Raw genomic sequence first — 26,977 nt, forward strand, 5'->3', positions numbered from 1 at the left:
CGACGTCTGTCATAGCAAGCACACAGAGAGGTGAATATGTAAGCCATTGACATCTGTCATATCAAGCACACAGAGAGGTGAATATGTAAGCCATCAACGTCTGTCATAGCAAGCACACAGAGAGGTGAATATGTAAGCCATCAACGTCTGTCATAGCAAGCACACAGAGAGGTAAATATGTAAGCCATCGACGTCTGTCATAGCAAGCACACAGAGAGGTGAATATGTAAGCCATTGACATCTGTCATATCAAGCACACAGAGAGGTGAATATGTAAGCCATTGACATCTGTCATATCAAGCACACAGAGAGGTGAATATGTAAGCTATTGACATCTGTCATAGCAAGCACACAGAGAGGTAAATATGTAAGCCATCGACGTCTGTCATAGCAAGCACACAGAGAGGTGAATATGTAAGCCATTGACATCTGTCATATCAAGCACACAGAGAGGTGAATATGTAAGCCATTGACATCTGTCATATCAAGCACACAGAGAGGTGAATATGTAAGCCATTGACATCTGTCATATCAAGCACACAGAGAGGTGAATATGTAAGCCATTGACATCTGTCATATCAAGCACACAGAGAGGTGAATATGTAAGCTATTGACATCTGTCATAGCAAGCACACAGAGAGGTAAATATGTAAGCCATCGACGTCTGTCATAGCAAGCACACAGAGAGGTAAATATGTAAGCCATCAACGTCTGTCATAGCAAGCACACAGAGAGGTAAATATGTAAGCCATCGACGTCTGTCATAGCAAGCACACAGAGAGGTGAATATGTAAGCCATTGACATCTGTCATATCAAGCACACAGAGAGGTGAATATGTAAGCCATTGACATCTGTCATATCAAGCACACAGAGAGGTGAATATGTAAGCTATTGACATCTGTCATAGCAAGCACACAGAGAGGTAAATATGTAAGCCATCGACGTCTGTCATAGCAAGCACACAGAGAGGTGAATATGTAAGCCATTGACATCTGTCATATCAAGCACACAGAGAGGTGAATATGTAAGCTATTGACATCTGTCATAGCAAGCACACACAGAGGTGAATATGTAAGCCATCAACGTTTGTCATAGCAAGCACACAGAGAGGTAAATATGTAAGCCATCGACGTCTGTCATAACAAGCACACAGAGAGGTGAATATGTAAGCCATTGACATCTGTCATATCAAGCACACAGAGAGGTGAATATGTAAGCCATTGACATCTGTCATAGCAAGCACACAGAAGTGAATATGTAAGCCATCAACGTTTGTCATAGCAAGCACAGAGATGTGAATATGTAAGCCATTGACATCTGTCATATCAAGCACACAGAGAGGTGAATATGTAAGCTATTGACATCTGTCATAGCAAGCACACAGAGAGGTAAATATGTAAGCCATCGACGTCTGCCATAGCAAGCACACAGAGAGGTGAATATGTAAGCCATTGACATCTGTCATATCAAGCACACAGAGAGGTGAATATGTAAGCCATTGACATCTGTCATAGCAAGCACACAGAGAGGTGAATATGTAAGCCATTGACATCTGTCATAGCAAGCACACAGAGAGGTAAATATGTAAGCCATCGACGTCTGTCATAGCAAGCACACAGAGAGGTGAATATGTAAGCCATTGACATCTGTCATATCAAGCACACAGAGAGGTGAATATGTAAGCCATTGACATCTGTCATATCAAGCACACAGAGAGGTAAATATGTAAGCCATCGACGTCTGTCATAGCAAGCACACAGAGAGGTGAATATGTAAGCCATTGACATCTGTCATATCAAGCACACAGAGAGGTGAATATGTAAGCCATTGACATCTGTCATAGCAAGCACACAGAGAGGTGAATATGTAAGCCATTGACATCTGTCATAGCAAGCACACACAGAGGTAAATATGTAAGTCATCAACATCTGTCATAGCAAGCACAACTGGTACAATAAATACCATATTTGTTCTATTAATAGCATACATACATGTATTTTAATGATGCAATATACTACACAACAGTCAAATATGTGTATAGCGGATGCCTAAGGTAATAAACATATGGAAAGGTGGTCTTTATTAAATTTGACCAAACTTGTTTCAAAATGGCGGTCACTGGGCGCATTAGAAAGGTGGTCTTTTTTATATACAGATCCCTTTATATGTAAATTTTAATATAACAAATATGGTATAATATTATATGATGAGTGACACATTGTGAGAAAAAATGCAAAAAAGCAATATATTTACATTAGATGTTTATAGTGTCAAAATATGAATCTTAGTCTTTGTTTCCATGGAAACTAGAAGCATACCTTGTTACACCACCAATGAAAGGTGATTTCTGATAGGATCTTTTCAGTACTGTCAGACTTTTAGAAACATCTGAATCTTGGTGAAATCTGGTAGGTTATATATAAATATATTAAAACATTGATGAAATGATAGAGCGGTTTGGTTAACCCCTCATAAGATCACATGACCTATAGCCAACACATTAATTTGCATAATACCACAAACATTAAACTTTCACTTCTACAAATATGTGCAATTGGGTGGTTCAAGGTTCTGTATAGATATTAAGAGAAAGACATAAGTATGGCAAATATGGACTGAACGTTCAATTTTCAAAGATTTGTTTCAATGACATTTTATGATCATTTCAGATTCCAATTGAGTTGCATGTAAATATTTCTTTTGCTTATACTTTAGAATGGCGTTACAACATGAATGATTTCATAAAAGTCAATTCTGTAACTTACTGTGGGCCCCAGTCTTAAAACCCCGGTGAAACTCTATGGGCGACTGCAGAGTGCAACTTTCAACACTACTGTATTAAGGTAAAATACAGCATACCAGAGCTTAACATTAAGTTTTTAACTTGTTTGAAATGTATGTATAATATATAGGTGTTAACCTTTTCACCGTCAGTTTTTTTCTTTTCATCACAAATTCTCAAAATAGTCCCATTCATATCCTTCAGAAGATTTGGACAAAAATATCCATTTTTTTTTTAGTGAAAACTGAAAATTGACTCAAATTTTGTATGTTTGCTCCAAAATTAGGGTTCATTTCCAGAAATATTGAAGAATTTGAAAAAAAAGTGCAAAAAAATTTGGGTGAGAAAGTCTGGTGGTGAAAAGGTTAAGACAAGTGGGTTGTCGCAGGCTATAGGACTACCCTACCCTGCAAACATTACACAAATTGTCGGTAAATCAAACAGGTGTGAATGCTTCTCAGAATATTTGTGGCGTTCACTGGGAAATATGGAAGTATATTGTTACTATAGTAACAGAATAACCTACCTTGTGTCTTGCGGTGGTACAGAGTGATGATAGTAATCATAAATATTATGGTAGGAGGACGCTATATCGTGATCATGCATCAATATGCCACTGTCATCAATTCTGAATGTTTCTTCATCCTCGTAATGAGGCACAACCATTGGAGAATTATTTCCTCCTTCTAGAACCCTACGTGTAATGCTCCTGGCTGGCGTATACCGTCCTGAATCAGAATACGGTTCTGATGCTCTCCCTTGAACAAGAACTTCACGGAGATCAATATGGGAGTTCTGTCTCGGTGAGTCTTTTTTATCAGCACTTTTGAGTCTATCGCTCTCTGACGTATACAGTGGAAATTTCTTTGACATTGAAATCATTCTAACATAATCCCGTTTGTCAAGTTGTCCATCTCTGATACTTGCAATGGGTAAAACTTTATTGTCATGTTTTGCTTTCCGCGTCTCACCCTTGTGCTCAGATAAACTTCCTTTGAAACCATCATGCTCTCGATGAGAAGACCTAACCCGAATATTCGTTCTTTCTCGTTGCCTCTTTTCTTTGGCAAGTAACCTTCGCTCTTCAGCATCAAGCGGCATCTCTGCGTCAAAACAGAATTCCTGATTCCGAACAACAGCTTCAACAGTATACTCTCTGTCAGTACTTCCAGACGGTTTATCCTGTGTTATATTTTCATAGTTTTGCGCGCCATCTCCACTTGTATACATATACAAATGCGTTCGAGCAGGTACATGTTCTTTCATACCTTTTGCTCCTATTTTTGTCTTCTCCCGCACAAAGTTATTATCAGATTTTCTGTGTCGCCGGGGATCAGCCGAGCCTTTACGAGGTCTAGCATACTTATCATAGAAGGGATCCGTAGATACGGGCTCAGGCTCATCGTAAGCAGGAATGTTCGGCCAGTTCTCTTCTTCATAATCTGCATGTGCTGGTAATGATCCTTTCCGGTTCGATAAAGACAATTTTGCGTTAGGCTGATTCTATAAATAAAAACATAGTTAAACTAGTGAAAGCTTTCATCCACGCAATTTATAAAAAAAATTAATTAAAACAAAAAATGGTTGTGTGCGTAACTTGAAATATATTTAAAGTGCCAAATGACATTTGAGTTTTATATAAACAAACAATGTTGTTTACATGTGTTGTACACATCGCATGGGACCCATGTTAAATATGACGTGGCACGACAACTTTGCTGTTTACAGCTTTATTTAACAAGTCATACATTGAAAGTCTCCAAAGAATCAAACAAAATCTGCTGCCAATGTGTTAAATTTAACATAACATGATACTTCGAAAATCATGGAGAAAAGTCACCAATATCTACAAACTATTTTAATAATTAAAATTGTACAGTTTAAGTTGCTCAAAAACTTGAAAGTCAACTTAAAAGAAATAAAAATATTTCGACTTGGCCCAAACAATGGGCCATTCCAGTTTATATCTGCACCCCCCCTGTTGATGAGCTTGTGTGTTTACTTCATACAGGGTATAATTTCCATGGGTGTATAAGTCATACAAAGTTTTATTTCCAAGTCACCATTCACCATACAGTAATGGAAATCCAAAATTATAGTTCCTACTTACGGTGTTGATGAGTTCCTTTGTACCACCATACAGAGTAGGATTTCCAAATATAACTCTCATCATATGCTAATTTACCAAGTTCAAAATTTTATATTTGATAATGGAAATCCAAACTAGTTCTGATTCACGGTGTTGATGAGCTCATTCGTGCAACCATCCTTATCTAATTTCAGTAATAACTATTTCATACTGGCCCAATTCCAAGTTTTTTTTAGTCATACTGTTGGAAATCCAACCTCATCAACCGGTATGTGGCGAGATAAACTAGGCCATATTTTATTTAGTAGCCATAACTGCCTGGATTTCTGGGAATTTTTTTTTACATACTCGTCTGGATTTCCAGATTCTGTTTCTCCATATACAGTTGGAATTCCGGGGTATTTTCCCCATCATACAGTGCTGGAAATCCGACCACATCAACAGGGGGGTGCAGATATAAACTGGAATGGCCCAATGTGATAACATGTTCAATGGTGAAAATAATTTTAAGGTAGATGTAGCTATGATAAAAAAATATTTTCTCACCTCATCATTGGCTCTTGAAGGTGCCCTGCTGGAAGCTGCAGCATAACAAACATATAACTGTTACCATAGCAACATTCGTAATCAGATGTTGCATTACATTGATTCATATTATAACATTGTGATAATAAATTTGATTTATGTAAAGTCATAAAAAATATATAATTTGACGTAAACAAGGTATATCAATTGACATCAAGAATATATTATTTATTACAAATGAGTGTCTGTTTTGTTTCCGAAGTTTTGGAGTTTATTATAACCTTGATAATGCCTCATGAAAAATCAATTCATTCAATATGTACTGTTGACAGTTTACTATAATGGTAAGTAGGTACATTTTTAGAAGAAATTTTTATTATAAAAATATATAATACCCGTGAAATCTGTATTAGTAATTGAGTATCAAAAATTCACCATTTCGCATATGTTTAGATACTCTAATAGAAGCTGCATGCATTCCTTCTGTTGCATTGTACTATTTTAATAGAAGCCGCAGCTTCTAATACAGATTTTACAGTAACAAGGATTTATAAGATGAGAATATTGCAAGGGTTGATTTGTGATGAAGATTACACATGAATATTAGATGAATATATGTGGATGGTATTGCTATTAGTTAGAACTACGTTCGATTGGCGTGTACAGAACAAGATCAAACATAAAACTATCATTCAACTTACCAGACTGTGGCCGTTGTACACTGACATGATCCGAAAAGTTATAACAACTGATTGTGGCAGTTGCTTGAGCTTGGCCTTGAGGTTGGGCGTGACGAGGCTGCAAGAAAACACAAACATTAGTACAAATCAAACATGTACAACATTACTTATACCTACATTGTCTATTAATTTCACAGAAACATTACGATATATATAAATAAAAATATTTAAAAAACTATTCCCGTATGATTGACAACTACCATGGTATATATTCCGTCGTTACATAAAAAAATATTATGTCAATTTCAATCAGAAATACTGAATTGGATGTAGAAAAAAAAAGTTGATTTGATATTATAAAATGGCAATAACTTGTTTACATATTTTGGTTATGGAAACAAATATTCCCCGACCTTTAAAATAAAGATCATTTTAATACGTGAAAATTAATGCAAAGTTGTCATTGTCTGCACTTTTTTTTATATTCCTCAATATTTCTGGAAATGAACCCTAATTTTGGAGCCAACAGACAAAATTTGAGTCAATTTTCAGATTTTACTCAAAAAAGTGTCTATTTTTGTTCAAATCCTCTTAAGCAAAGTGCAGACTATAAACAGAACTTTGTGAATTTGTGATGAAAAGAGGGAACTGGTGGTGAAAAGGTTAACTATCAACATTGTTCTTCAAATAGACACTACAAGATAGAAGTGGTATGTTATGTAGTGTCACCACAATGTTTTGAGTTTCTGTACAATTATTCTAATCTACAAATTACCGTATTTGTGATATTAATAGTGCATAAGCTCATAACAATAGAATAAATGTGTCATTCATGGTCCAAATAAGTCACGATCCATAAAAAATAAATGCAATTTGGAAAAGGAAATACAAGAAGTGTAAAGACATAAAATAAGCAATGACTGCATCCACAGTACAGCTTACACACAACCTATTTTTCAGAACCAACCAGTACTGTGTGGTAAACTGAGGTACACTTGCATAAAACACATTGACTCTACAAAACAAGACATACAGTGCTCAGAATAACTACATGTGTGTGTAAAAATACGTCTCCATCCCACTTACCCAGAATACCCTGGTATTATTAGCATTATTATTCCGCTATTTGAAAGCAGTGAAGGAATACAGAGCAGGGTTGAATTAGAACAAAAATAATCATAACTTGTTCATGAAGCTTGTAGATACAAGTGACGTTATGGGCTTCGAACCGAGGGTGAGAATGCCAATCTGAACTCACAACCAACCAGTGCCAATCTGGACTCACAACCAACCAGTGCCAATCTGGACTCACAACCAACCAGTGCCAATCTGGACTCACAACCAACTAGTGCCAATCTGGACTCACAACCAACCAGTGCCAACCTAGACTCACATGCAACCAGTGCTAACCTGGACTCGTATGCAACCAGTGCCAATCTGAACTCACAACCAACCAGTGCCAATCTGGACTCACAACCAACCAGTGCCAATCTGGACTCACAACCAACCAGTGCCAACCTAGACTCACATGCAACCAGTGCTAACCTGGACTCGTATGCAACCAGTGCCAATCTGGACTCACAACCAACCAGTGCCAACCTGGACTCACATCCAAATAGTGCCAACCTGGACTCACATCCAAACAGTGCCAACCTGGACTCACATGCAACCAGTGCCAATCTTTACTCACATGCAACCAGTGCCAATTTGGACTCACAACCAACCAGTGCCAATCTTGACTCGCATGCAACCAGTGCGAATTTGGATTCGCATCCAACCAGTGCCAATCTTGCCTCGCATGCAACCAGTGCCAATCTTGACTCGCATGCAACCAGTGCCAACCTGGACTCGCATGCAACCAGTGCCAATCAGGACTCGCATGCAACCAGTGCCAATCAGGACTCACATGCAACCAGTGCCAACCTGGACTCACATGCAACCAGTGCCAACCTGGACTCGCATGCAACCAGTGCCAACCTGGACTCGCATGCAACCAGTGCCAACCTGGACTCACATCCAACCAGTGCCAATCAGGACTCACATCCAACCAGTGCCAATTTGGACTCATATCCAACCAGTGCCAATCTGGACTCACAACCAACCAGTGCCAATCTGGACTCACAACCAACCAGTGCCAATCTGGACTCTCAACCAACCAGTGCCAATCTGGACTCTCAACCAACCAGTGCCAATCTGGACTCTCAACCAACCAGTGCCAATCTGGACTCCCAACCAACCAGTGCCAATCTGGACTCGCATGCAACCAGTGCCAATCAGGACTCATATCCAACCAGTGCCAATCAGGACTCATATCCAACCAGTGCCAATCTTGACTCACAACCAACCAGTGCCAATCTGGACTCTCAACCAACCAGTGCCAATCTGGACTCTCAACCAACCAGTGCCAATCTGGACTCTCAACCAACCAGTGCCAATCTGGACTCACAACCAACCAGTGCCAATCTGGACTCACAACCAACCAGTGCCAATCTGGACTCACAACCAACCAGTGCCAATCTGGACTCTCAACCAACCAGTGCCAATCTGGACTCTCAACCAACCAGTGCCAATCTGGACTCACAACCAACCAGTGCCAATCTGGACTCACAACCAACCAGTGCCAACCTGGATTCACATCCAACCAGTGCCAACCTGGACTGGCATGCAACCAGTGCCAATCTGGACTCACAACCAACCAGTGCCAATCTGGACTCTCAACCAACCAGTGCCAATCTGGACTCACAACCAACCAGTGCCAATCTGGACTCACAACCAACCAGTGCCAATCTGGACTCACAACCAACCAGTGCCAATCTGGACTCACAACCAACCAGTGCCAATCTGGACTCACAACCAACCAGTGCCAATCTGGACTCACAACCAACCAGTGCCAATCTGGACTCACAACCAACCAGTGCCAATCTGGACTCACAACCAACCAGTGCCAATCTGGACTCACAACCAACCAGTGCCAATCTGGACTCACAACCAACCAGTGCCAATCTGGACTCACAACCAACCAGTGCCAACCTGGACTCACAACCAACCAGTGCCAATCTGGACTCACAACCAACCAGTGCCAATCTGGACTCACAACCAACCAGCACCAGTAAAGGACTCCATTTTACCTTGTTTGCAGAAGTTGATTTTGTTGTTTTTCCTTTCAATGCAGAATCTTCTTTTTCTCGTTCTTTCTGATTAGTTGGTGGTGACGTTCGATCATATTTTGACTTCTTCTTGGCTTTATAGGAAAACATAAAAGAAATTCTGATGAGTCCTTCTCAAGAGAGATACATATATGTATGTCACTAACCATGGTACTTATCATTCAGGTGTGAAATACTGACACTGATATGGTAAGATACTTGTCACAATATTCATGTTGAACATCATCATTTTTTGCGGTGTCAAAACACAAACCGAAAAAACAAACTGAATCACATGACATACTGACTTACATGAATCACTAACTTATAACTATGCCAAACAGAAAGTTTATTTTGAATGCATAATGCTAAGAAGAACAATAACTCAGGTCAACATGAGATGCAAACTTACACGATTTCACTGTTTTTTCACAATCCTGTTTGGCGGGTGCATGTGCAAATAATGGCGCTGTGGAACGGATATCATCATCTATGACAAATAAAAGACAGAATTATTTTAAAACAAAAATTAGATACATGCAGACACTTTAAAAAAAATGTAATTTCCTGAAATTTAGAGATTACACTTATGAGGTGGGCATTATAATGAGGTGGGCATTATACTTATGAGGTGGGTATTACAATAAAGGGGCCATTACACTTATGAGGTGGGTATTATAATGAAGAGGCCATTACACTTATGAGGTGGGTATTATAATGAGGTGGACATTATGCTTATAAGGGGGGTATTATAATGAAGGGCCATTACGCTTATGAGGTAATTATTATAATGAGGTGGCCATTATGCTTATGAGATGGGTAATATAATGAGGTGGTGATTATTCTTATGAGGTTGGTATCATAATGAGGTGGTCATTATGCTTATGAGGTGGGTATTATAATGAGGTGGCCATTATGCTTATGAAGTATTATTACCCAGTATAATGAGGTGGCCAGTATGCTTACGAGGTTAGTATTACAATGAAGTGGACATTATGCTTATGAGGTCGGTATCATAATGAGGTGGTCATTATGCTTATGAGGTGGGTATTATGATGAGGTGGCCAATATGCTTATGTGGTAGGTATTACAATGAAGTGGGCATTATACTTGCGAGGTGGGTATTATAATGAGGTGGCCATTATGACTATGAGGTGGATATTTTACTGAGGTGGCCATTATCTAGTATTAAACACGAAAATGAATAATGCAATATACTACTATAGAACAGAAAATATTATGTCATAATGTTATAGACTTGAATACATTTATTGCTACTTACACTCATCTTTCAGTGTTCTTTTTTTGGCTGGATCACTTTCACAGCGACCCTCACTTGTCACAGCAATCACCTACAAGGTACAAAATACAGTGACCGACACATGTTTATATGGACAATACAATTGTGTAAACATAGTACAACCTTTTCATAGTGTAAAGAATATTTAAATGAACAAGTTATTTCTGACGGATGAACAAAGTGAGTTACATCTAAAGTCTAAGCAGCAAGAATTATTAGACAATGATTTTTTTACATGGTTATTCACTTTTTCTGCTTCTTACTAGAGATGTGCTCCAAATGGAACAAATACCAGAGAACATATGTGAGACAACTTACTGTGAAAATATACTCCGTGTCTGACTTTAACCTTCTTGCAGTAAAACTTGTATCAGTTCCTGAGTAAATTACTTTACCATTCTGAGTTAATTCAAATCTATGGAGTCTACCGAGGGGTAGTTCCGGATGATCCCATGAAACAAACACTTCGCTACGCCCTCGTACAGTTAAAGAGGGTTTCCCTGGTGCATGTTGACCTGTTGTGAGGATGCAACAATTATTAAATACTATTTTAATTATTATTCAAAGTTAAAAGATAGTCTACCCTAGATAGAATTAAATTTATGGTCAATATTTTCTAGATTGCCTTACGCTTCAATCATTTTTATTTAAAAAACAAACAAACTGCAGATAGTACTGTAAATAATTTGAGCTAACAATGCCAATTTTATTACAAGCACTGTTTGGCTATAATTTGTCCGTTCCGGAGATGTTTTGTCTGTAACACAGATGCATACACCCCTGACTACAGTCGCCAGAACTTAGGCTATATGCTAAAACACACTAAATTCAAAAGCATATAATTTTCAATGTAAGAACACATTCAATACAAGTTACATGCACTGAAACACTATGGTCAAGCTGTATCACATGACTTGCCTTATTTGGAAAATGAATGGTCACATGACTTGTCATATGAAAACATTTCCTGTGCCACAGGACAATAAATTCAATATAGTTGCATGCACTGAAACACTATGGTCACTCTGTCAAGCTGTATCACATGACATGCCATATTTGGAAAATGTATGATCACATGACTTGCCATATAAAGACATATCTTGTGTCACATAACAATAAATTCAATACCAGTCACATGCATGGTAAATATTACAGAAAAAGAGCTTTTAACTACAGAAATTTTGTACATGCAAAAAACAAGGTGCCAAAAAACAAAGACAACTGTGATGTCATAACACATGAACTAAACACAAAGTACTTAGATGAGCAAACATAATGATGAATGATGAAGGACAGTGATGAGCATAATTGCCATGGCAACAGATGTCATTGAGTAATCTTACTTTTATTTCTTATATCGGGTAATAACCCAGACTTTGAAAGCAAAGCTACACAACCATAAAACACAGAAAAAAAAATTGCAAAAAATATTATTATAAGTGAAGTTTATGCATGTAATAAAAAAACAAAAAAATATAATTGGATCTTGAAGTTAAACTTTGAACGATTGGAAGATAAAAAAGTGTGAACTGTAAACCAATAATGTTTACTGCTAGTAAAATGTATGATGATTTGTGTAACCAAAACCCCAGTCAAAAGAACCCTGTTACAAATAGGCATGATTTTCAGACTTCATATAATTCATTAAAACTTTATAACATGTTAGTGAAATGACACTCCCTTCTTGATAACTGTGCTCAAAAGTGACATTTAACACAAAGCATGCTGGTCTATTAAAATGTTAGAAACAAAAGCTTTATAAGCTTATGATACCAACATTTAATTGAGACATATTTCTTCTGCATTAGACATATATGTTTAGTCATTTAAAATGGATCACATGACGTGCCATATTTGGAAAATCTATGGATCACATGACGTGCCATATTTGGAAAATCTATGGATCACATGATGTGCCATATTTGGAAAATCTATAGATCACATGATGTGCCATATTTGGAAAATCTATGGATCACATGACGTGCCATATTTGGAAAATCTATGGATCACATGATGTGCCATATTTGGAAAATCTATAGATCACATGATGTGCCATATTTGGAAAATCTATGGATCACATGACTTGCCATAATTGGAAAATCTATGGATCACATGACTTGCCATATTTGGAAAATTTATACATCACATGATTTCGGCATGAAAACAATAAAATTAATGGTGTATAATGTTACCTAGCTCTGCTGTCCTAACTGAAATTGAGGCCTTCGCTCCTTTACCCTTTGAATTATAAGCACAAACCTAGAGGGAAAACAAGGTATTATTGAAATAATTTTAGGGTCAGTGTTGTTGTATGTTGCAGTCACATACACCATGAACAATGTACATGTGAGTAAAAAAAAAAGTCAAAATATCAGCTACCATATTTTCTTTATTACCGTTAAGTGCACATATAAACAAAGATGGCGACTTTGACTGTTGCGCTGATCAACGAGTACGAACTGAGACGTTTCCAAGCTTTAATTAGGTAATTTTCATGTGATTGGAAGGTATCGAAAGAGTTACCGGCGGTAAATAGTGCATAACGCGCCCAGATCAAGTCTCATCCTTGTGATTTCCATTTGAAGTGCGCATTGGATTGTGGGAAAATCAATGTTTACCAACACAAATTTCGCACATGCGCAGCGCGACGACTACCGCACTTTAAGTAAACACATGTATAAGTTCAGTATAACATAACAACATTTGATTTCTCTTTAAAGCAGCAATAGAGCAGTTTGGAACAATAATTCAGTTATGATCAAAACAAACAAAACAATTTCTTGAAAGATGGAAAATCAAAAACCACACCAGATACAAATGCACAATTTTATGTACTTTTCTCGAACTCCTCAGTTTGACAAAATGGACTTAACTTCTCACTGGCTAAAAATATGCAAATCCCATTGTCAAGATTCCAAACACAGTATTTGTGAACGTTGACTTTGTTGTTAATTAAAAATATAAAAGTTTGAAAAAAAAACGCTGATTCAATCAGACATTGCAGCTCAATTCACTGGGTTTTAATTTTGCTTATTTCGCTGACTGGAAATTAAATTAAAACCCAGTGAATATGTAAAATTTAGCATAGAGCACATTATCTAAATGATAAAACCATGAATTTAAAACCCACTGAATAATGGTAAATCAGCGAAATATAAACCCAGTGAAAATTTAGTCATTTTACGGTACTTTTAACATTCTCACCTGTATGTCATAAGTTGTTGCAGCAGCCAATCCTGATACAATTGAGCTTAATTCAGATGTATTGTCAGTTGATGTTTTACCTGCAATACATTAACAATGCACTGATTAATTCTTTTCGACTAAAATGTATGATGCAACATTTGGCAAATTTGTAATCCCTTCGGCTTTCCATTTGATTGTGAGTGTTCCAGCTTCGTTCATCCTCAAGGATTTGATTCTGTTTAAAATTACTGTCCACACTAAATTCAGAATAATAGCAACAATGTAGTCTATGAATATTCACTACTTATAATCATACTAATATAATATATTCCCATAATTTTGAGATCTTTGCTTATTGATGTGCATATGTATAATATTATGTATGATGTATGTGTGAAGTTTGAATGTAATCGGTCCAGGCATGTCTAAGATATACGTCCGGATGCACAGACACACAGATGCACGAAAGCACAGAGGTCAATCCCTAAGTCCATGTTTTCAGACTGCATCAGAACGAGGACTAATAATTTCCCATATTTCAATATCTCATCTTAAAGGAGAACCGCTCAATCCCATGGATTGCACCAAAGAATCATGGGACACTATTGTTTATGTTGTTTACAATGTTAGTCTATCTTTTGTTATCCATTGTTATTTTAATCCAGAAAGTAAATTTGTTGTGAGATTAGGCTTAACTGGAAGGTGCCCCTTTAAGGCCCTGCGAGATGGAATGATCTAAAATTGCAACTTTAAGAACCTCAGCAAAATCTTCAGTACTAAAATATTTCATGATTTCCACTGATTTTATCAATTGTGGTTTACAATGAATTCTTTATGTCAGTGAGAAAACTGAAATTTGATATGGTAAAATGTCACAAAGTCAGATAAACATGTAGATCAAGGTTCTGATAGCTACACATGCTTAGGCCTAACTTAAGTCTCTTTAAAATGCATACATGTCGTAACTGATAAGCATGTGCCAAATGTGTTATTCACGACACCCACTACCATTTACCATACCATTTTTTTTAATCATTTTACTACATCAACGACAGAGAACCTGTGACTATTTCTTGTACGTGTTGACTTGGGGAATGTTTGCCCATGAAGATGTTTTTTGTATATCTCACTGTAGGATTAATGCTTGTTGTGCGCACAGACACCAAGAAAGCTGCAATGATTGCTGTACATGCATCAAATATTGTTCACATCTCATACACTAAGTGAAATTAACACTGCCACTGAAATGAGACATGACAGTAATTAACAAGATGCAGTACTGATAACTTATGTACTATTATATTATCTCACCATTATAAACAATGTAACCTTTTACTGCACCATTAGGGAACAGCGGAGGTGACCAACAAATCTTGATCTGTGTTGTGGTCACTCCAAGCACTCTTATCTCTTCGGGCGCTTCTGGAACCCATTCCTCGGTAGTCGCTACAGCTGGTTCACTCAGAGGACTGTTATCGCCTTCTGTGTACGTCTGAAGTTTGATCGTATACTGCTTGTCAGGGATGAGACCCGATACGACACAGCTCAGCTCCTGTCCTTGGTATACCACCTTTTTACCATCTGTAACTGTAGTTAGAGAGTCAGAAAGGTTAAAGCAATCCGTTGATCTAAAAAATAGTGCATAGGGTTCATTAACAGTTAGGCATATTTTTTTGTGACAAGAATAAGTATAACATTTTTTTATTATTACATAACTATAATAATTTATTTTAGCTGGAGGTGTTTCGTAGTAACTTTATTTTCACTGATTTTTGAGGAGTTGAATGTAAAATATAGGAAAAAAAGGTATATTTGCTTGATTTTGTTTTCACTGAATCATCCCTTCAGCAAAAAATGGAGAAAATAAATTCTGAGCAAAAATAAAGGATTTTACAGTACCAATGAAAAACTAGTTAAACTAGTTTTTTTTTGATTTCCCAGATTTTGTGCAGAGAGTTTAATTATTCTTTCTTCAAAAGATACTGTAACATCAGCTACAATGTATGTACACTCTTGTTTGAAAGAAAATTTCCACTAGACCAGAAATCTTAAATGACACAATTAGAAAGGTGTTACTTCTAAGACAGCGCCCTCAGTGTTGGACACACACATAATGAATCAACAAGCAGTACCTGGTGTTCTTTGACCTTGATTTTTTCAATCTTTGACTAGTTGCAATATTTAATAATATAGTTTTTAATTTTTTAATATGCCAACACTTACTGAATTCCCCTTGAAATTAAACTAAAATTCTCAAATTGCAGCAGAAACAACATTTTTGTATCACATCAGATACTAGTGACTTGTACATACCATCGTAGAGTTTATACGATACTTGTAAGTCACTTTTTAGTTTCACCAAATCCCAGTTTGCAGATATCGAGAATGCATCAACTACATCTAGCCTTGGTGCCTTGGGTGTTTCTAACTTTTTTAAAAGTTCTATTGTTTGTGTGACCTCTTCCCTAAGGTCTTCGCTGATTCCAGCTTTGGCTTCAGTTTCCTGTAAGAGAAGACATATAAATACATGTATAAAGTGAAAAAAAAAAATCTCAATAAATAATTTTGGGGTCTTTTTGTTTTTTACTTCTACTGGAGATGCGCTTCTAATAGAGCAAATAAATTATGCATATATGACATAGTTTGGTTACTTTACAAAATCGCAAGACCAAAGATAATTAAATGTACTGCATTTGTTCTATTAGTAGCACATTCACTCACAAAAATCACAAACGTGCTTCTATAGTCAAAATAAATAAAATTTAAGTGATTTATTATAAAATAAACAAATTTTTTTTTATATACACTTGCAAATACAGTATCTCAACAACCTACTAGTAACTCCTCGGTTAGGTCAACTGTGAGATGAACTGTTAATTGACAGTGACATGTAGATAAGTCAATCTCAGACAATCTCATCAAAAATACAGTATAAACTGTAGATTAAACACACCTACCTTAAGAGCAGCAATAACAGTCTTGTGATCTCTCAGTTTAAGACAACCCTTATTTTTATTAGCAAATGTTCGTAGTGTCCTAAAAATGTTAAAGATACAGACATATAAACAATATTTGATCGTGGAGCTAAAAAAAAGGAGACTGGACTCCCCTTGATGCTATTTTTGTCGACTATTTGCTCAACAAATAACACTTCATGGGTTTATCAGGGATTACTGAACACGAGTATTTAATTAGATGTGATTGGACGTTTTTGAATGAGTTCACATTGTTTCCATAAAACAATTCTAAATTCTTCAGGCAGCAGTAATTCTTTGGATAAACACAACTTTGTAAATAGCATTGTAACCATTGAAAACACAGTTTTAGAGGACGATGAGTATTGTTACTGCAATGGAGAGGAAACTATGACGACGAGAATTGTGCAATTGTACCGCTACATGCATGTTCATCAACTTTTGACGTCAACTGCTCAGAACAAAAATTATCACTACACATCACGAAGGGGGGACTGCTCAATAACCAGTGTGACGGTAGTCAGAAGAAGTCAGCGAGATGAAAGGCATGTGAACACAAAAGAATAATTAGCTAAAAACAAAAGATTCAAGTAGAATTAAAACCAGTTCTGTCTCTTTTTTTTTTTTTTAGCTCCATGGCTTTATATAGGTCAATCGCCTTTCTAAAATTAATGAGGAACATGTTTTCTTATTTGTATTTTAAAATTGTCATTGTCAAATTTAACCTTTTCATCGTTAGACGTTTTCAACCAAATTTGTCTAAGCTTCTTTCTTATATTCTTCAATATTTTTGGAAATGAGCCCAAATTTTAGAGCCAACAGACAAAATTTGAGTCAATTTTCAGTCTTTACTCAATAATTTTTGCTATTTTTGTCTTCTGAAGGAAAATGCAGACTATTAACAGGACTATTCTGTGAATTTGTGATGAAAAATGGGAACTGGTGGTGAAAGGTTAATACATTTTCGCTGATAATCTTCATATCCAATATAATATAAAAGTTGACTGTAAAGTCTACTCGGTACAAGCATCTACGATACTCACATAGCAGAAAACCATCCAGTCTCTGTATCATCAGCCTCTAACAGTTTAGCTAAGGTACAGAGCATGGACTCTGAAGAGGAATTATCCAGTAACCTCTGGTGGCCATCTTCACTTGCTGCCAAACAGCTGATAGCAAAACAAGCATTCTTACTGCAACCTGTATCTTCACTGTCCAACATCACGCACAGTGAACTTATCTACGTAGATAAAAAATTGTTAATGCAAATTTATCTTTGATGTTAATTTCAGCCTGTAATTTGACAATGTTGAAGTTTGATGAATGTTTTGATAATTCTGTCAATGAAATTAAAAAAATATGTTGCATTCTTTTCAAATTTTACGATATAATTCATTGCATACCTTCATTCAAAAGTTCACAGAACTAATTTCTGGCTTTATTTCACTTCTTTTTTTCGTTGCTATTTGCTTTGACATTTGTCTAAGTTAACCCTTTGGGTGCCATTATTTTTCCAGTCCGGATTTTATGCATTTACTATAATTTTTTTTAGGGCATAATTTCTTATCGAATATGCAAATTACCTAATTAATATGCACAGATGTTATATAGAACTATTTTGTGAATGGTGACAAAAGTTGACTTTGGTTCTCAAATGGTAAATGATATGCAAATTACCTAATTAATATGCACATATGGTATATAGAACTATTTTGTGAATGGTTACAAAAGTTGACTTTGGTTCTCAAATGGTTAATTATATGCACATTATCTAATTAATATGCACATATGGTATATAGAACTATTTTGTGAATGGTGACAAAAGTTGACTTTGGTGCTCAAAAGTTTAATACAGCAAATACAGTATAGTTGAGTAAATTCTAAAACAAGTTGATAATCTGCCAGAAAAGTCTATATAACAAATGGAATATTTTCAGGACCATTTACATTGTATTAAGATATTCAGTTTTATGGGCTCTTCACATTATATTTAAAGAATATTCAGTTTCCTGGGCCCCTTCTTACCATTTTATGAGATTCTCTCAATCGTAGCAAACGCGCTCTGCCTTCCTCCATGTCACATAATCTACCCAGTGCAAATGCAGAGTTCATCCCACGGCCTGCAAATAAGAATACAAAGTAAATCAATTTACTTACAATTTAACTCCGCAAATGGATAGTACTAAAATATGGGTTACAACAAACAACTTTAATGTCTTCCACTGATTTATTACATTATATGTGTACTTATATATTTTCTGAAAGTATTTTATTTTGCAATATTTTTGTTTTAATCTTAAAGGTTATGGATTCAAGAATTGTGTTTGTCTTCATTATTTGAAATGAGGTTTATAAAATAACAACCAATAATATTGTTAGTAGTAACAATATGGTACTTAATTCTGTGAAACTTGACAAACTGTAGCACACAATTTTAGTTTAAATAATTTCGTGAGTTTGAGAAAATCACCAAATTTTATAGCAGTTAAAATTAAATGAGTTGGAAAATGAAAAAAAAAAATATGAAAACTTATTTCATGAGTTATAACATAGAAAATATTGCACAGTAACAAAAAGTAACAAGTCATTGTCAATGACACGTCCCTGTTCCGTTCATATTTGAGTGACATATACATTTAAAGCAGATCATGACCGAAATGCACCTGCATATGTACAACACATTGTACTAAATCTGAACAAAATCCATCCATGCATGACTGAGATCCGGTTTCGGAATTGTGAAAATACGTAATTTTGATGCATTTTCGGCCTTAAAATGGCCATCATTCAGCTATTGTTAAGCGGATCATGAAACAAATGCACATACATATTTGTGACATGATGTACCTTGTGTGTGTGTGAAGTTGGAACTCGATCAATCCAAGCATGTCTCAGATACGGATCCAGAACTGAATTCTTTAAAACAAAATGGCCGCCAGTCGGCCATTTCAAACCCGATCCAAAAAAAAAAATTACGTGCATCAAGGTCCTATTATGTTTAATGTATGTACCAAATTTGAACGAAATCCGTCCATGCATAACTGAGATCCGGGTCCGGAATGGTGAAAATGTGTGATTTTGATGCATTTTCGGCTTTAAAATGGCCGCTATTCGGCTATCATTAATCGGATCATGAAAAAAATGCATGTGCATATGTCCCATATAATGTGTGATGTATGAGTGAAGTTTGAACTTAATCGGTCCATGCATGTTCGAGATACAGGTGATCACGGACGCACGCACGCACGCACACACGCACGCACACAGGGCAAAACATAAGTCCCCGTTTTCGGACTACATCCGAATGGGGACTAACAAAAGTGTCTTCCTACCAGCATCGTCTAGACCAAGTGATAGCACCAATTTTGTCAAAATATCTTGGGAATCAGGGTGTTTCAATATATGATTACTGCCCTCTTCTGATATGGTTAATCTGAGGGAAAATATTGAACATGTCAAAATTATCCACCAATTCAGCCATGTTGTTTTTAATCAGATAGCAGACTACCATAATACATGTAGTAAGTATATACACAAAGTATTATTTGGTTAAAAAAAATTGTTTACATCAGTTGCCCCCATTCGAAAAAAAATTTTTAAATTATATTTTTTTTTTTACTTTGTTTTTAAATTGTCATATTGTTATATTTTGCTCATATTTTGATTTTTCATGAAAATAAATTTTTTTGGTTTGTTTAATCAAACGTCGTGACAAAAACATTAAAAGAAACCTATAATGATCAAAAACATGAATATTTAATTCTGGACATTATATCATAAAACTTGTAAACACATGTCTGAGAAATCTATACAAGTGCAAACAAAAAAATAGCAATAAAATGCCATTTTCAATTAAATCATTTAACATAAATTGATCTGGATCAGAAAGTCACATGATCTTCAGACTAAGTTTGAATGAAATTTGATTGCATCTGTACAAATATAGACTCCAAATAAAATTCAGGCGAAAAAAAAAACAAGTTGTCATGCCAATGTAACTACATGTATATATTAAAATTAGGTGAATCATTTATTGTGCTTACCTTGCAAGAACTAATGCTGCATTACTAGCGGTCCATACATTCTCACTGTTTAATAGGTCAGTCACGCGTACCATAGTCGTCTCTAAACATGCATGCTGTAACATCCAATCTCGTCCTTCAGAACTTTCGGCCTTTAAGAGAAAATTACACTAGATAATTCCACAAAGCAATCTACATGTAAAGTTCACTGAATAGTCATTAAAAAATATATATGATCATACATTGACTGGCTGCGATTCAATTTGCCAAATCCATATATGGAATGGATATAGGGGAAAGCGTGCCTCGATTGGCTGTGGTTAAATTTTCTAAATCCATATATGAAATGGACATAGGTAATAGCATCCTTTGATTGGCTGTGATTAAATTTTCTAAATCCATATATGGAATGGACATGGGTGAAAGCATGCCTTAATTGGCTGTGGTTAAATTTGCCAAATCCATATATGGAGTGAACATAGTTGATAGTAGGCCTTGATTGGCTGTGATTAAATTTGCCAAATCCATATATAGAATGCACAAAGGTGAAAGCATGCCGTAATTGGCTGTGGTTAAATTTGCCAAATCCATATATGGAGTCAACATAGTTGATAGTAGGCCTTGACTGGCTGTGGTTAAATTTGCCAAATCCATATATGGAATGGACATGGGTGAAAGCATGCCTTAATTGGCTGTGGTTAAATTTGCCAAATCCATATATGGAATGGACATGGGTGAAAGCATGCCTTAATTGGCTGTGGTTAAATTTGCCAAATCCATATATGGAGTGAACATAGTTGATAGTAGGCCTTGATTGGCTGTGGTTAAATTTGCCAAATCCATATATAGAATGGACAAAGGTGATAGCATGCCTTAATTGGCTGCGGTTAAATTTACCAAATCCATATATAGAATGGACAAAGGTGATAGCATGCCTTAATTGGCTGTGGTTAAATTTGCCAAATTCATATATAGAGTGAACATAGTTGATAGTAGGCCTTGATTGGCTGTGAATAAATTTGCCAAATCCATATATACATGTAGAATGGACAAAGGTGATAGCATGCCTTGATTGGCTGTGGTTATAAGGTCATTAATGTTACAACCTGACATGCTTTCCATATATGGAATGGCGATAGGGAGTAGTATGCCTTGATTGGCTGTGGTTATAAGGTCAACTGAATCAAAACTCAGATTACAATATTACCGGTACTTACCAATGTTCCCATGGTACCTGCTGCATTCATAACAGATTCTGAATCATCAAATATAAGCATACTTGTCAGATCATCCAGTATTCTTTGTGCGTCCTCATCCTTCATCAAAGCTAACACTCTCACCTGACCTAGTTCATTTTCAGCAATGGTTCCCAAAATATAAGCTGCATTTCCGGCAACACTGAAAGCAGAGTGTAATGAAGGTAAGAAACCACCATTCAGCCAGCCTGGCATACCAAAATTTATTTTTCAGTTCAATATACCGGATTCTGTGGTAAATTCACCCATTCGAAAAATCACCCTGGGCGGTTTCACGCACAGTCAGCTGGCGCACACATGATAATAAAATAAATACGATATTTACTACAGGTATATGGGGGCCGCCATCTTGAATGCAGCATAAAACTAAATAAGAGACAAGTTGTAAAACGCGTTTTTCAGATTCCTACAAATCTGGACAAAAATACCAATCTTTCACAAAAATGCAATCCGTTGGGGTTATATTAAGCCAACCGATAACAAAATTCAGCCGAATTCAGCGTTTTTGTGTGCAAAAATCCCTTACATACGAACACCTAATTACACGAAGAACATAGAACACTTTCCTGGGGTATTTGAAACCGAAATTGTCATCTGACTGTAAGGCCGTCGCTGATTCGCTGCTGAGCTGGAATGACAATTTTTTTAAATAGTCACCACAAAATGTATCATACATAAGTACTGCCATATATGGAATGGACAAGGTGATAGTATGTCTTGACTAAATTATAGAAATTTATTAAAGAATCAACTTATCATCCAAAAAATGAAAATGCAAGATATTCAAGTAAGAAGTCCAATTAAATCTTAAAAATCATATTGTAAAACTGTTGATTATTTGCATACATTTAATATGTATGTTTAAGTTAAATACAGAAATTTCTGAAAATTTGAAATTTACTTACCGTACTCCAGGTTAGTTTAAATAGGCAATCTGGTCAAGTTGAAGTAATTCTGAGCAGGTTTAAATAATTTTTGTCAATACTGCCATCATGCTACTAACACGAGTATTATTTACAACAAAATAAAATTCTTGTTTTCGCAGTGAACACAGCAGTTTTTATTCAATCAATGGAATACCAAAAAACTCTACTGCAAAATACATGCTTCATGTTAGGACCATGAAGCATATATTAGTCAAAATTATTTAAACATGCTCGAAACTACTCATTGTTTTTTTTTAAATAAAAGAACAGTATAACTTATTTAATGTGTTCTTTTTTTAGAATAATGCTTTATTTTGTGCAATGTTTATTGTGTTTACAGTCATAAAAAAGGCACTGTCCTAACTTCAGCAGTTACTCTCACGTAATCCAGTGCTCATGCAGTCCTGATATTAACCTGTGTCACAAAGTCTCTCTTCCACAATGAAAAGGAATTTTATTTCGCGGTGAAAGAAACATCACTGAGAGACGCTGCTGTCAGGCATGATAATGCTTATAGACACCTTAGGTGTGTAAGGTCAAAGGTTGGTCGCAGGTGATTGAACTGAATTGGCAAATCAATCAACTTGCGAGGGCAAACAAATGGCCAACTTTGTATGTTTATTGCATCTGAAATGCATCAGTAAACAATCAACAATGCCATTCATCACTATTGATGTGTTTACTGTCCATTGCAAGTCGTACCGTATCTATGTATACAGAGTGAATGCTTAATAACTTTACGCTCATCTGTAAGATCCACATGTAGTGTATACCCTATATTTAAAAGTTAACGTTGATCGCTGAGTGCAAGTTTAACCGCTGAGCACCAAAGCCAACTATTGGCACCATCCATACAATATTTTTACACAGAATATGTTGATGAAAATTTCATTTTATTTTTTTTTTTTTAAACGAGAATCAATGTCATATTTCGCCCGTCTGATCCAAAATTTAGATTGAATTTTGTGAAAATAACAAAAAACAAACCCCCATTTTGATAGTAACAAAATTGGGTGCTCAAAGGAGGTTACCTCATGACTTTACATACTACATGTACATGCACCTTTAAGTTGTGACATCATTACAAAAAGGATGTTGAACGTATGAGCTAATCTATCGTAATATATCTGGGAATAAAAATAGATATGACAGAGGGGCATATGGTCCCTTAAGCACATCTCCCAATCAGATGGCTAGTATATTCCTCCTGTATTAAAAGAAAATCTTGGTTAGCTTGACCTGTATCACGTGACTAGCAACCGGTTGCTAGGCAAATTTAACCGTCTCGCGAGATCTCGACGGAAGCGGAAAATAGCCTATTTTCTCTTTTCATCAGAGATTCACAAATACTGTAGAATACTTTATTTTCGCTTGGAATTTATTTTCGCTATTTTCGCTGAAAGGATGATTCAGTGAAAATAAAATCCAGCGAATATACTTTTTTCCCTATATTTCACATTCAACTCATTAAAAATCAGTGAAAATAAATTCCATACAAAACACCCTAAATGCCTTTTCAGCGAAAATTAATTCCAGCTAAAATAAAGTATTTCACAATAGTCCCATTTATAGTCTGCACTTTCCTTCAGAAGATTAGAACAAAAACAGCTAAATTTTTTTGAGTAAAAACTGAAAATTTACTCAAATTTTGTTTGTTGGCTCCAAAATCAGGGTTCATTTATAGAAATATGGAAGAATACAAGAATAAAGTGCAGAAAGATTTGGGGCAGGAAAGTCTGGTGGTGAAAATGTTAATGTAGAACAAGAACTCATTACCAGGGGTATTACTGATTCTAAAAAACATCAACATATATTTAACATTGATCATTCGATACATAAATTAAGACACCTAAACTATCTTTATGTTAATATGTCTACTGTGTATAAATAACAAAGGTGGAATCTGAATACAATGACTAAATGTAAAATTAGAGAAAAACTTTACCACAAAATCTCATCAGTTTTCATCATCATTTCAAGACACTGGTGATATTAAAAAATTCTACTTTATTCTAGACTCACTAGACTCAGTTCCTACATACTCCAAATGAACAACCTGAGAGATTCCAACCATTTATTATTATGATTTGAAGTAAATTTATTAAGATTAATGCAAAGTGTTGCAAACAAGTTGCATGGAGGTATATTGATCAAGTATGTGGTGAACATTTTGGACAAAACAGAAAATAATTATGTTTTCTGTAGATTTAATTTAGTAAGGTTATCATCAAAAACACAAAATTGAAGATCCCAGTAATGGAAAGGTTTCCATATGTTTTAAGGTAACGCTAAGGCAACTGATCAGAATTCTTTGACGTTACACTATAGTTTTATTTTACTTTGCTGTTGTTCACAAAACCCAGATAAAAATGTATATGATCACCAAACTTCCTTTCTGATGAAACACAGAACAAATATCTATGAAAAAGATGATTTTTGCTCTATTTGCCATTGGTTGCTATGGTAAAAGTTCTCATTGTATCTCAACATTTTGTTTAATTACATATAGTGACAAAATTATGTAGTTGGGTAAGTACGGTTATCAAGAATTATAAGAACATTCTAATGATTACCATTAATTTTCTGTGAAAAATGCTTTCTAATAAATCCTTTGGGAATTGTTCCAAAAATATTTATTTTTGTCTTGTTTTAGGCAGTTTTGCTCCAACTATTTACTGGGAAAAAACTCCTTTTGAAACAAAAAATTTTCACAGTGATAGTTTGTTCACCCCTATTTTTTAGGTTGTACATGTACATGTAGATCCTCATATCCATGGAAACATCATTATCAACATTCTTAAAATTGCTTCACTCTTTTTACATATACAAAAGCAATATGAAATGTAATGGCTATATGTATATCTTATTAATTCATTGCTATTTGTCTAGATAAAAGGGAAACCAATATATGAGAGAAATGAAAACTAATTTATAAAGAGATCCATGCCAATTTTGATATTAAAATAAGAATCCAATTAAAGTTAATGGGGGAAAGCAAAATATATTTTTAGAAATAAATTTCAATGGAAAACAAAATGTTTGCATGTTGGTACTGTAAAAGTGTTAATTAATCACTGGGTTTTAATTTTAACCCAGTGAATATGTAAAATTTAGCATAGAACACATTATCTAAATGATAAAACCGTGAATTTAAAACCCACTGAATATGCCTGAAATGGTAAATCAGTGAAAATTAGTCATTTTACTGTAGTCAGCAATAAATTTGAGGGCGTACCAGGACTTTATTTGTACACTATAACTGTAAGAATCTCTTTAGCAATATCATTGTTCTAGTCATGCTGTGAGAGTCATACGAGCTGACCATGTTAACCTGTGAAAGTAAGAATACGTATTGTATTGTACATGAACTAATGACGACATCGAGATACCCCTTAGCAACCACCACAACAGTCAACTGCCTAGCAACATAGTTCATTGATAAGACTCTATGCCAATACCGATCTTCACGTCAAATCTTTGATCTACTTATAAGTGAGTAATTACTTTGGAATACCGTTAAGACGGTTAAACTCCTTAGCTACCGCAGTACCCAACAAATTGTGATGTCTCAAAGCCTATTACTCAAATAATGGACTATTTGGAGGATGTGATGGTAGGAAAAATTATTCAAAGTATTTTGGCCAAATTCTCAATCACTCCTTAATGCTCCATGTGACACATAAAAAAATGGTTGTGCTGAAGTAACTTAAAAGCACAAACTTGTTGAACACTTTGAGTGAAGTCTCAGATCAACCACAAGACCCTAGATATACCAGTCTTTCACCAAGTGATGCTAACTCAATTCTTGATAGGTCAAATGTCCTGGCAGCTGAACATTGCAGTATTTTGAAGACAACGACTTGGCCAGAGCATTTTGTACGAGTCAAAAAAATCTTAATCCCAATACAAAATAAATTCACATGATTTGCTGAATTTTAAGTGATCATTATCATTATCACTGGGCCTCAACTTTAAAGCCAAATTTGGTGAAAATTGTAAAAAATATGTGTATTGTTCAAAGAAGGTGAAATTCAAGTCCCGTAGATGCGCAATATAATGATTATTTGGTAATTTAAACATTTTCTTATT

General features: G+C 35.5%; 1 protein-coding gene across 3 annotated transcripts in view; it reads right to left on the reverse strand.

Moving 5' to 3' along the window:
- LOC102807909 (uncharacterized) overlaps window positions 1-26,977 on the reverse strand; it is a 53,734-nt gene that overhangs the window by 18,356 nt on the left and 8,401 nt on the right. For 2 of the 3 annotated variants that reach the window (XM_085492462.1, XM_085492464.1), the window contains exons 2-20: window positions 21,924-22,104; window positions 20,728-20,858; window positions 20,017-20,117; window positions 18,710-18,804; window positions 17,728-17,924; window positions 16,667-16,745; window positions 16,023-16,212; window positions 15,021-15,296; window positions 13,728-13,807; window positions 12,716-12,782; window positions 11,867-11,911; window positions 10,842-11,038; window positions 10,506-10,575; window positions 9,636-9,713; window positions 9,206-9,318; window positions 6,099-6,195; window positions 5,419-5,453; window positions 3,310-4,286; window positions 2,320-2,406 (exon numbers count right to left, since the gene is read on the reverse strand). In XM_085492462.1, the coding sequence (XP_085348588.1) occupies window positions 2,320-2,406; window positions 3,310-4,286; window positions 5,419-5,453; window positions 6,099-6,195; window positions 9,206-9,318; window positions 9,636-9,713; window positions 10,506-10,575; window positions 10,842-11,038; window positions 11,867-11,911; window positions 12,716-12,782; window positions 13,728-13,807; window positions 15,021-15,296; window positions 16,023-16,212; window positions 16,667-16,745; window positions 17,728-17,924; window positions 18,710-18,804; window positions 20,017-20,117; window positions 20,728-20,858; window positions 21,924-22,104 (3,096 nt within the window). The remainder of the gene's footprint in view (window positions 1-2,319; window positions 2,407-3,309; window positions 4,287-5,418; window positions 5,454-6,098; window positions 6,196-9,205; window positions 9,319-9,635; window positions 9,714-10,505; window positions 10,576-10,841; window positions 11,039-11,866; window positions 11,912-12,715; window positions 12,783-13,727; window positions 13,808-15,020; window positions 15,297-16,022; window positions 16,213-16,666; window positions 16,746-17,727; window positions 17,925-18,709; window positions 18,805-20,016; window positions 20,118-20,727; window positions 20,859-21,923; window positions 22,105-26,977) is intronic. The other variant, XM_085492463.1, reaches the window with a different exon arrangement.

This window comes from Saccoglossus kowalevskii, chromosome 17 (assembly GCF_978046115.1).
Source record: "Saccoglossus kowalevskii chromosome 17, keSacKowa6.1, whole genome shotgun sequence".
Classification (NCBI taxonomy): domain Eukaryota; kingdom Metazoa; phylum Hemichordata; class Enteropneusta; family Harrimaniidae; genus Saccoglossus; species Saccoglossus kowalevskii.